General features: G+C 36.2%; 1 protein-coding gene across 4 annotated transcripts in view; it reads right to left on the bottom strand.

Moving 5' to 3' along the window:
* The window catches only part of LOC127957264 (double C2-like domain-containing protein beta), a 283,809-nt gene that overhangs the window by 256,055 nt on the left and 14,685 nt on the right, over positions 1-13,069 (bottom strand). For 2 of the 4 annotated variants that reach the window (XM_052555724.1, XM_052555725.1), the window contains exon 5: positions 3,748-3,834. The exons of 1 other annotated variant lie outside the window; for it this stretch is intronic. In XM_052555724.1, the coding sequence (XP_052411684.1) occupies positions 3,748-3,834 (87 nt within the window). The remainder of the gene's footprint in view (positions 1-3,747; positions 3,835-13,069) is intronic. One more of the 4 variants, XM_052555726.1, reaches the window with a different exon arrangement.

Below are 13,069 nucleotides of genomic sequence, written 5' to 3'. Positions count from 1 at the left end.
AGCATTAATCCACACATTACTTAAGTTATTTACTTTTTAATGTGGCTGACACTCCCTCGGAGTCAAAATAAACCAATATCCTGGAGTAATTCATTTACTCAAACAGTACACTGACTGACCTGCTGTGAAGACAGAACTGAAGATGAACACATGCAGAGCAGCTTGTGTGTTGTACTAACTTTTCTATGTGGATTTGGAGGTTTGCGCAGCCTGCACACTGTTACTCCGTGTTGTGTCAAGCTCCTCATTCTGCACACGGGATGTGCATAAGTGCTCTGTGCTGCTCGTATTGCTGCCTTTAGTATTATAATACTTTTCTGCGCAATCAAAGATTAATAGCCTTTCTTATTCTGTCTTATCTATCACATGTCGCTGCCTTTATTACGGTGCAGCAACTATTTAAAAGAAACGTCTATTAGATTTCTATATAAATGTATATACTTGTTTTTCATTAATGTTTTTTTACAACAATACAAACAGCTATGTGTAACATTTAACCAGATTTTAGATATATTCACTTTTACTTGTAAATAAAATATTTCATTAGATTTTATACAATTATCTCTTATATATTTCTAGAGTATCTTTTGCTGTTGAACTATTCAATAACCTAGTTTTTACTATCCAATAACCAATAACCCGATCACGGACATGTGATCGGCTCGGAATGCATTTTCAGTATGCACATTGAATTTTGCTACATTCATTGCGGATATTGGATGAAAGTGCACTCTTAAGTGTCTTGGACTGTGAGTGTTAATGCAATTAAGAAAAATAGCATTTGAATGATAATTTTGCCACGGTTTTTGCTTGAACATGTTACACATATCTAATCATTTATGTAATACATTTTCATTTTAATTTTGCAATTTACAAAGCATTAAAATTAGTATTCATTTTACATATTAAAACTAGTGTATGAAATGGCAAATTAAAAATATGTAATTAAATGTTCATTTTGCACCAGACGTTGCAAGGATGTATTGGAAAATGTAAATGTAAATACATATTTACATATTGCATTGTCATTTTGCATTTTACATTCCAAATTGAATATTGCTACCCATATGCTTCCATACTCTATCTATGAAAAAAGGGAGGAAGTACATATAGAAGTTCTGTAATTCCTAAAGCTTTTCCTCCAATTTTGATGAGTATACCCTCAGAGGGTGCACTCTAAAGCTGATGTCCATTATATAACTGTAATTTGAATATGCTTTGGTCAATGTATAAAATAACAATGTTTATGCCTGTGTCCAAATATATATGGGTCTAACTGTATTCTAAATGCATTTTAATAGTCTAAATAATGCAGTGAAAGTATTAACAGTTAAATGTGCTCGCACAGTAGCCTAACCTACATCATGTAGTGTATGAATGCATTCTCTGGGTGTGTTTTTGTTTGGTTTTCCAATACTGTATATACTTGTTAATGTCAAATCGCATATCCTAAAAACAATTACAATATTACTGTAGACAACATACCTCACACCCATATCAGGAAGATACAAAAGTGACTTGTTCTCTTCAGCTCACTGTGTGCTTTATCTGCAGAGGAGTCCAAAGTTGTTTTGGACCCTACTGACTTTTACTGTATAGAAAAAACAGCTGAAACATTTATCTTATATAGGTTTGGAAAGACATGAGGGTGCTTGAATTGAAAGTTTTTTTTTTTTGGGGGGGGGGGGGGGGGGGTGAACTATCATGTTACACTGCTATTAATACTAGTAGTGTCAGAATTTCTATGACCAACATTTGAAAATGTAAGCAAAGCCTGAGGTGACACGAACAGGAAGGAGTCATGACTCCTAAAGAAAAAAGTGCTCCTCTTACATGAAGAATAGTGACAGAAGTGTCAAAACTGTCTCCAAAATCCAGTAAGAAACAGTCATTTTGACAACAAGCCTCTATTATCCGCCTAACCCATGATAAGACAGTTTGCCAGCAGCTGTCTCGCTCATGGAGCCTCTATCACAATTTCCAGCTCTGGGTTGGAAATAGGACCCATTTTCTTCACAGCCGTGCATCAAAAACTTCAGTTGTGTTAAAATGAAAATGAAGGGCACAGTAAGTTTTTTTATAGTTCAACAGTGTTGTCACAGTAGTATTCGGTACCAATACCAGTGAAAATCCACGATTATCTGTACCAATTTCGGCACCAAATCAAAACACAAACATATGCTAAAAATAAAATAAAAATTAGCACTAAAAATTAAACCATTCCCATTCTTTATACTTATTTACAATTGTGTTTAAAGTTTTTCTACAAGTAATATAATTATGAAAAACAGTAAACAAGTTTCCCCCAAATTTAATTAGTCTTTTAATTAATGAAATAAACACATTTTATTTTTGTTAAATAAAGGGGATTTGCTAATAAAATTAAAACATGGAAGAAATATTGTGTGATTTATTTCTTTACAAAGTTTTATGATTTTTTTCAACAGTAGTAGCAGTATCATATACATTCTACTAAATAATAGTAACATTTCTAGCACAGTGCCTTTATGTAAAAAGGAACTTATTTTGATGGGTTACCGTGAATAGCTTGAATTGCTTAAATTGACACTGGTATTACTCAAATGAAATGGTAAAATGCTTGTGAAGTGAGTTCTGGTTGTTTATGTATTTATGTCCTCATTTAGATGGCAAATGCTGAAATTACTGCAAGCATCATGTGCTTCAGTCTATGTAGTAAACAAACCATTCATTCATTCACACAGAGACGCGCAGAACATGCAGGATTCATATTTCAACCAACTTTTTGGTTCTATAATTTAAGCTTAAATCAGATTATTGCATTTATTGATTTTTAATATACTCAACATGATCATACTAAATGTTCCAGGCTGCATTACAGTCTGTCTGTGGTTTTGAACTGTGGTTGGCAGACTGAATGATTCCTCTTTCATCTCCTCCTTTCATGATGACCCTGAACCCTGAATACACACACACACACACACACACTCCAATCAACAGAGAGGTAGCAATTTAATTTCTCCACAAATTTGAAGGCGAAAGCGCTAGCCTTCTAAAAAGAGATGAGATTTTCTTATTAATGTACAACAGTACATCATCAGTCTGACCACAAACAATACGGCCTGATTCACCTTACTGTGACTACTCATTACTTATCCCATTATTGGTGTCATACCCTTTGTCAACCATAATTTTCACTTGTGTTGAAAGTCATCATGATGTAGGCACCTAAGCTGGTAAAAAATAAGCTTCAAAAAGCATGAATAATGAAAACGAACTGATGCAAAAGAAGTAGAGGTTATTCTGGAAAATAACTGCTTGCTTGGAGAGTAAAAACCATTTGATTAATACGTCAAGGGAGATGAAGCCACAAACCTGGCACATTTTGGGATTAGTTCTTCCTCATATCCTCTCATTATTACAAGATGGTACATTTTAAACACAATTCAGTTTCCTGGCTGACTGATAAAAAGCTGTGCACCTGGAGTCCCGAGTTGAAGCGCAGCCAGGAAGTCTGACTGGACTTTGAGATTTACAGTTAAGTTTGCAATATGCCTCAGATGATCAGTGAACAGAATGTGGACAGACTGTAGGCAGTCTGTCAGAGACTACGTTGGTTATCAGTAAAGAAATAATATCCTTTGGAACTAGATTTCTTATTCTATTATTAGAATTCCTCCCCTGAGCTCTCACATCTGAAACAGAAACTAACTAAAAAGCACAAACGGGGTTGTTTAGCTTGAAGGTAAAACATGCATGGCACTGTACCTCTCTCCGTTCGCTGCAGATCTTGCAAAGCCACTGAGCCCTTTTATGACTGCCTGCAGTCTCGATTCCACATTTAGTGCACACCTTCTGCAACACAAACATGCATACCATCAGAACACGTCAAAAACACACAACCTGATAACTACTGTAACTAACGTATTTAGAATACATGAATATATACATATACACTCATCTAAAGGATTATTAGGAACACCTGTTCAATTTCTCATTAAAGCAATTAATCTAATCAACCAATCACATGGCAGTTGCTTCAATGCATTTAGGGGTGTGGTCCTGGTCAAGACAATCTCCTGAACTCCAGACTGAATGTCAGAATGGGAAAGAAAGGTGATTTAAGCAATTTTGAGCGTGGCATGGTTGTTGTTGCCAGACGGGCCAATCTGAGTATTTTTACAATCTGCTCAGTTACTGTGTTTTTCAAGCTCAACCATAGGGATTACAAAGAATGCTGTGAAAAGGGAGAAACATCCAGTATGCGGCAGTCCTGTGGGCGAAAATGCCTTGTTGATGCTAGAGATCAGAGGAGAATGGGCCGACTGATTCAAGCTGATAGAAGAGCAACTTTTTACAACCGAGGTATGCAGCAAAGCATTTGTGAAGCCACAACACGCACAACCTTGAGGCGGATGGGCTACGACAGCAGAAGACCCCACCGGCTACCACTCATCTCCATTACAAATAGGAAAAATAGGCTACAATTTGCTCGAGCTCACCAAAACTGGACAGTTGAAGACTGGAAAAATTTTGCCTGGTCTGATGAGTCTCAGTTTCTGTTGAGACATTCAGATGGAAGATGGTAGTCAGAATTTGGCGTAAACAGAATGAGAACATGGATCCATCATGCCTTATTACCACTGCAGGCTGGTGGTGGTGTAATGGTGTGGGGGATGTTTTCTTGGGATTATTTCTTGGGACACTTTAGGCCCCTTAGTGCCAATTGGGCATCGTTTAAATGCCACGGCCTACCTGAGCATGGTTTCTGACCATGTCCATTCCTTTATGACCACCATGTACCAATCCTTCCAGCAGGATAATGCACCATGTCACAAAGCTTGAATCATTTCAAATTGGTTTTTGAACATGAAAATGAGTTCACTGTACTAAAAAGACCCCCACAGTCACCAGATCTCAACCCAATAGAGCATCTTTGGGATGTGGTGGAACGGGAGCTTTGTGCCCTCGGTGTGCATCCCACAAATCTCCATCAACTGCAAGATGCTATTATATCAATATGGGCCAACATTTCTAAAGAATGCTTTCAGCACCTTGTTGAATCAATGCCACGTCGATTTAAGGCAGTTCTGAAGATGAAAGGGGGTCAAACACAGTATTAGTATGGTGTTCCTAATAATCCTTTAGGTGAGTGTACACACACATTGATATTCATAAGAAACTTGTCATATTTATTTATTTATATACAAATTTTTATACTTTTGATATTCTGCTATAATTATAAGTGTGTTTATGATTGGTTTTTAAGAATCAATTTGAAGGTGTGGGCTGGGATAGCTGTTGTAATAAGAAAAGAGAAAGAACCTTTAATCAGGCTTTATGTAATAGAAGAAAAACACTAGACTGAAGTGCCAGTAATTTAGTTTTAGCAGAACTTCCATATACTTAAATTGCTTTGAGATAGAGTGAGCGAGAGAAGAACAGAGAGAATTTAAGCGAGGGGGCACAGAGAAATCTCTTCAATTTCCGTTAAATACTTCTAAAGATCTCTCTGTGAGTGAGAGCCACCTCTAAAGCTGCTGTTAGTGGTTTAATACCACACATAAAATGTCCCTACTGCTTGACAGATATCACTAAAATAGGTGTCTTGAGAAATCACACTTCACTCTATAACAGCTCCAGGCTCTCTAAATGGAAAAAATTAATCTGTTTGTAGCATGCATGTCCTAGCCAATCAGAAAGCTTGGAAGCGGCCTTTTGTCACTTTATCACCTCTTGACACTTTAAAATTGTCACTTTATTGCTACTTGCACTGCCCATTTTACTGTGAAGAGTTTTTTATTGACAGTTGTTTTTGTAATTAGCGTACGGATTCTCTTTTACTTTTTTCCCCATCACTTTTTCATGCTATTATTATTTATATTTTTACTTTACTGCATGTTCTATATTTTTTACGTATGTTGTATTGTCTGTGTAATTTATAGGGTAAATATACCCATTAAGCTCACCAAAATCTTACTTTGAGACATTTTTTGTGCACAACATATTGGTTTCGGTACAAAAAGTGATGTTAAAATAAAATCTTAATCTCTCACACAAAAATATTTTTGATTTTATTTTAAATGACAAAAGTGTTTCAATTAAAAAATAAATTATTAAATGCAAAACGTCTGGCTGTGCTTAATTTCTGTACCTTTTAAGCACACCACTGTTCCCATTAAGCTCACGTCATGTTTTATTAAAAATTACTGTTAATGTTAAGCAACGTTTTTAAAGATTAATTGACTTTTTTAATTTATTTGAAGGTACTGAATCAAACACACACACAAAAAAACAGAACACTAAACCCCAAGCAACACATATTCAAAAATTAAATAAAAGAAATCAATAAAAGATTTCATTCATGAGGATGAACTCAAGCTAGCCTCATTATGAAGCCTCTTATTAAACGGATGTCAACTTATCTATATTCTCTTAAGGCTGGAATACGCTGCACAATTTTTGGAACAATTTTCCACAGATTTACAGTCTGGAGAAACTAATTACCAGGTCAGAGCCAGTCTGTATATTTGAGTTGGCATTTTTAAGAGAAAATCACGTAGTGATGGTCACAGAAACAATTTTTTTAGCTTTAGACTTTGAGTCTATCCAGTTGCAGGAGATCCAGTTGCAGAATATCAAACAGGTTTGATATTTTCTACAGATTTTAGAACGCATTGTTTTAATTTAATTTAATTTCACGTTTTCTAGCAACAATGCACGTTTCTGGATGAGTCTGTTTTGATCGGAACAAGTCTTGTAGTGTATCAGAAAACTGCAGATCCTCAGAAAACTGGCTATCAAACACTAAACGACTGAAGATCACATCATACACTGGTGTTTTAAAAAAGTGTTTTCAAAATGTATTTAATTTAAGCCTTATGCTGCTTTTTTTCCTCGACAGATATGACAAGTTTACGATGGCTTCTTCTTTGAATGGATGACATGCCTCTTTCATCTTTGGGCATAAACTATAGTTTTGTCTAGATTTTGTTATCTTAAAGCTATGAAATAAGTTATTAACCATTTTATAAAGATTTACCTAAAGTGACAACCATCAGTTTATATTTAAAGGCTGTTTATGAAGTATTTATATAGACATTCGGTGAGAAAGAGCTTCTAGAGAGCTACATTTTTTGATAAGTTTAATGTAATATTTAATAAAATGACAAGATTTTGCAAAATGAATAATCTAGGTCATGTAAGTTCATACATATTTTATTATGAACAACTGTTATTAACAATATTTATGAAATTACACTTTTTCTTACTGATGTCACACTGAAGCTGTGTGATTTTCATAGTAGAGCTCACCTTACATTATTATATGAAATCTTTGAAAATTACAGCAGTGTAAAACCACAGACCAGCAAGGAACTGTAAATTTATAATATTGTGCAAGCCAGTAATGTCTGTGAAGTAATATATATTAGCATAGCACACAATCTTATTGTCATGATCCGGTCGTTGAACTTCCATTTATTCACCACCAGAGGTCACCATCAACATCACAGGTTCTCACACTATACAGAAGTGATGCGCGGGATGATCCAAAATGAGCGGGTGCCTGCGGTCAACTGCGGTTACCCGTAGTTACGAGTCATCCAAAAATATTTTTAATGATATTCGGGATGTGGTCAGTCGGGTCGTTTTAAATAAAGACGCCAATTAAACCTGTTAGCAATGTTACCCTTTGTCCCGCCTCACACAAACTGAGCATCTGTCCCACTTTTTCATTCGACCCTGCCTAATAAAAACACGGATATGTCCATAGGCATACTATTAACTTATGTCCAATAGTTCAGAGGAGAGCAATAAAAGCATTAGTCGATAGGCTGAGTCGTACGTCAATCAAACTTGACTGGTGCACGAATGCCTCCTCAACATTGTCAACCATCTCAAATTGGAGAGCGCGCGCTGTTCGGTCAGGTTAAGCAGTCATGGCCAGTATGGCCACAAAAAATAAAAGATGCACTTTTAATAGCGAATGGACCCAACATACTCTTGGTTAAGACCTGTAGATAGCGAAGCAGAGAGAGCTTTTTGCATTTTATGCAAAAGCAGTTTTTTCTGTGAGACATACGACAGAATACGACATGAAGCAACATGGTGCATGTGAGTTCCACAGAAAAAAAGCACATCATCAAGAAACATGCAAATCAGTTTTCAAAAAACCATATGATCCACAGGCTGACAGAGTTTCGGCAGCAGAAGTGATGAGCATTTATCATGCCGTACATCACACACATTCATATCGCTCGACTGCAGTAACAAGTTAGCCCCAGTCATTTTTCCAGATTCTGAAATAGGCAAGAAAAAAACTAGAAACTTTGGGTGATATTTTGGGTCAGGACGTGTCTTAATCTTTTAGTCGGTGGGTATAAAAAAAAAAAAAAAAAAAATTTATATATATATATATATATATATATATATATATATATATATATATATATATATATATATATATATATATATATATATATAAATATAGGCAATATATTACAGAAAGCTTGAAATGTCTACTTTTAAACAAAAATATTCAAACCAAAATAAATAGACTACTCTCTGATTATGTAATCCATATGAAATGTGCATTTCTCTCTGGCGTTCATGGCGAGTCCGCATCGTCAACTTTATCTTAGCAGTGACACAGAAAACACCAGTTTATAACTAAACAATTAAATGTCTCCTTGCTAATTTAGACATTCATAATCATTACTTTAACAATTTCTTTGTGGCAAAGCCTTATGCGGTCATAACGCTTATTATCCTGTAGGCTTTAGCCAACCGGTATTTACGTAAATAAATTAATATAAAGGGGCGACGCATTTACTACTTTTAAAAAATGCGGGTCAGGAAGCGGGTCGGAAAAAAGAAATATTTTCTTTTTCTTTTTTGCGGCCTGAGTAGCGGGCGGGTTAGTTGAAAACACCGGTCAGGTGCGGGTTGTTTAAACACTGACCCGCGCATCACTGCTACACAATACACCCTGGACTACATTTCCCATGCTGCACTGCATCAATCACATTCACCTGATAACAATCACACACACAGCACAATCATCAGGCATGCTCTATAAGCATTGGACTTCCTCTCAAAAACGTCTCATGTCTGTTCCGTGTGCATCATCTACAGTGTGCTTTTTCGAGGCTTTACACGTGCAGAAAGCGAATTTATAATGTTTTCTGATGTTTCTGTGTGGATGAGAAACTTTTGGAAAACGCTTGAAAACGCTAGTGTGGACATTTTAAACCAAAAACGTAATTTTCCAATGTATCAGGATTAATGTAGATTTAGCCTTAGTCACACTTAAAATCATGGGATTAGGCATGGGCCTAACTAGCCATTTTTTGCCGTATTGTAACTCTCTGCTCTGGAATTGCACAATGTCATTTAAGTAATAATATGAAGTGTATTAACACCCATTAACACAGGCCAGAGACGCTGAAGACAGACGCACATAGAAAAATAAAGTATCAGTCAGATCACTCACTGTTCACGATGCACAAACTATTGGAAGAAAATTCTCAATAATGATTTGGGGGTTTATATGAATGTATTTTTGAGGTAAGCTGACTGTCTTCACAAAAAGTTAATGTGGTATAATTTCACAAAGCTCATCAGAACTTTCTGTTTTTGCCTCAAATTGGTTTATTCAATCAAATAATGTGTATGATTATTATTATTATTATTATTATTATTATTATTATTATTATTATTATTATTATTAACTAAATTATATGAAATTATTTGAATTCTATAACTAAAATTAAATAACTGTAATTACAGATTTAGATTTAATTTATTTTTTTAGGAGATAAAGAAATAAAATAACTAATTATACGGTTTCTAATGTTCTGTATGTTGCTCAAAAACAAAATATATTGTGTCCAGTGTTACCTATCATTTAAAAATAACACATTTAAGAGCTGTAACAACAATACCGTAACACCGTTATATTTTTGCTTTTGAAGTTTATCATACTCTCAAAATCTCATACCGGCCCATGCCTACATGAGATTAACATTTAATTTGGGAATTTAACTCCTTGATTTCTGCTTCTTAGTGGAATGATACTTTTCAAAGCAACTAGATTTATGATTTTCACCTTAGGGATGATAAAACTTCTGATAATCAGCCTAGAAAATAGCTAAAAAACACTCCATAGACAATAGGGCTGGGAACATTACGCAATTCCTCAAATAAAAACCGGTAGTCAAATAAACGCCAGGCCTCTTATAGTGGCCGGGGGCATGGTCAACATGGATAAATAAAGACCGGTCTTAAATAAAGGCCAGGGGAAAATGTGTGCAGCAGAGCCAGATAACGAATGTACACGCTCACTGCCGGAGCATTTCTCGTTCTCGAGTCTAGAACCGGTTGCATTGGTTTTCAGATCACCAGTACACTGAACCGAGAACCGATTCTGTCGGACGTGTCCGGTTCGAGAACCGAGGAGCTGATTATACTGTGCATGCATGATTCAGCGTGAAGCAGACTGACACAGAGCGCGTTTGAACCAAACTGATTCTTTTGGTGATTGATTCTGAACTGATTCTGTGCTAATATTATGATCTCTGTCCACTGGAACGCTATTGCTTTTAATTTAAATTGGTTATTTAAAACAATTACTTATCAAACAGATGGAATTAGAAATAAAGGCCTGCCTCTAATAAAAACTTGCTTCAAATAAAAGCCTGTTAACTTCTGCAGTTCAGGTAAATAAAGGCCCCGGCTTTTATTTGAGGAATTACGGTAAATCAATGCATCGTGAATTGAGAAATGATTCAGCATCTATTCGGAGCTTTTCAGAATGCGTCTCGATTCTTTCAAGTCAATTCTGTGTTTAGTTTTCAACAGCAGATGGCACTTCTTGTTGCACGTAATCTGCTTGTTTCCAAATCTTTTCACACGTCAACCTAAAGAATCATAATTTTCAGCAGATTTTGGGCTTACACACATCCCGTGTCGTTATCGCGCCGTACATTTAGTCAAAGAAAGTTTTTTTCTCGGTTCCATAAATGGAATGAACAGCCTTGTGTTCTCATCGCGACTGATTTACAAGAGCTACATTGGACAAACGAACCGAAAGAGCAAAAAATCTTCACTACTCCTTGCAGCGCAGACTATTAAGCTGCTAGGGCCGGAGCCGTCTTGATCACACAACACCATTATACACAGCACTGGGAGATACAGTAAAGAAAGCTGTCAAATTCACTGCAGAATCAATAACATCTCTGTGAAATCTTGTGAAAAGCATTCAAATTCGGCGCAGAATTCAGTTAAAGCCCCAAATATCAGAACAATGTAACTGATGTGGAAACCAGGAAAAATATTGTTCAATAAACACATTTTAACCATAAATTTAACATAGTAAAACTACAGGAACAGCTTAAGAGGCAGACATGATCTAATGTTTGAGTGATTTTAAATGGTTCACACAACTTTTCCCAGCATTTCAAAGTTTTTAAGTGTTACCGAATTTGAAAGTAATTTTTAAAAGTTCATATTATAAAGATATTATGCTCTTTTACAAAACCTTGATTTTGTATGGGGGTGTACAGGAACATGTGTTCATGCTTGGTGATTCGAAAAACACATTGTTTTTCACATAATTTACATTATTACAATACCTTTCCCCCATCCTGGCACAAATGGCTCAAATAGTTCTGGGTTTGATGAAGGCCAAAAAACAAAATGTGTTTTGATTGGTTAGCTGTTCCGGTGAGTTGTGATTGGTGAACAGCTTAGATTGTGTTTCAGTACTGCCCCGCCCCTTGACAAAGCAGCAAGTTCTGTCTGCTCTGGTATACTTAAGAATGCCATCAATATTGCCATATAAATTTGAGCCAGATTTAGACCCAGAGAATACTGAACAAGAGGATCATACAGAACCTTTGCACGTACTGAAATTTCAAGACTTATTAGAGTGAACAAGTTTTTGGCTGATAGACCATAGAATCGACCATTGGCAATGGCTGATAGACATCATGATGCTGAGCTGAAGTTCTGGAGATTCTGGTGTTTATACTTTGAAGCAACAGTACTTCCTACACATTTTACAAGATTAGATGTTTGTCAGTGTTGCTCTGAATCTACAAATCATTTGCCATTATCCTCAGTCATCCCTCCTACTTACTGTTCATGTGGTAAGTGAAATTTTATGTACTGTAATATAACAACAGGCAACAATTACCAAATGTTATTTGTTTTCCATGCCTTTCTGAATACAGATTCACGCTGGAGCACTGCATTTACTATGTACAGATAAGTGCATTTGTATTATACTTTAATTCTTTAATTCTAAAACATGAATTGCAGTGAAACTTATACAGCTGAATTTATTTATACAATAGTCACATAATTGAAGTATAAATTCTGCAGATTACATCATTGTACAGTATATTGTACTGTCATCAATTTATAAAAATGTTTTCATAACTGTAGCATCATATTTACATACATAATAATTCATTTAATCTGATCGTGATGCTCCAAATGATTCTGTACCTCCCCCCGGAAGGCAGGAGGGCGAAGAGCTGGTGTGAGGGGTGTGTGGGGTCACTAGTAATCGTGATGGCTTTCTGAATGCAGTGAGTGGTGTAAACGTCTGTGATAGAGGGGAGAGGGTCTTGCAATCTGTGATGGTGCAATTCTCAAACCTATGCTCTCTATAGTCCCCCTGTGGTGAGGATGGAGGGTGGGAGATGTGATTTCTTGACAGTCTGTGTAAAAAGTAAAGACGCTACTGAGCTTTCTTTGCTATGGAGCTGGTGTTGAGAGACCAGGTGAGGTTCTCCATCAGATGAACACAAAGGAATTTGGTGTTCTTTATGATCTCCACAGAGGAGCCGCCGAAGTTCAGCAGAGAGAGGTTGGTATGGGATCTCTGTGTGACTTTACTCCAGTCTGCTAGCTGAAGCACCTCCTCTCTGTAAGCTGATTCGTCACCTTTGCTTATAAGACCCACAACGGTCGTACCATCAGCAAAAATGATGATGTGGTTTGAGATGTGCATTGCTGCACAGTCGTGGGTCACAGTGAACAGCAATGGACTAAGCATGCAGCCTTTGGGAGCTCCAGTACTCAG

The sequence above is a fragment of the Carassius gibelio genome, chromosome B5 (assembly GCF_023724105.1).
Source record: "Carassius gibelio isolate Cgi1373 ecotype wild population from Czech Republic chromosome B5, carGib1.2-hapl.c, whole genome shotgun sequence".
Classification (NCBI taxonomy): Eukaryota; Metazoa; Chordata; class Actinopteri; order Cypriniformes; family Cyprinidae; genus Carassius; species Carassius gibelio.
Note: the sequence above shows the minus strand (reverse complement) of the source record. Positions and strands in the feature narration are given on the sequence as shown.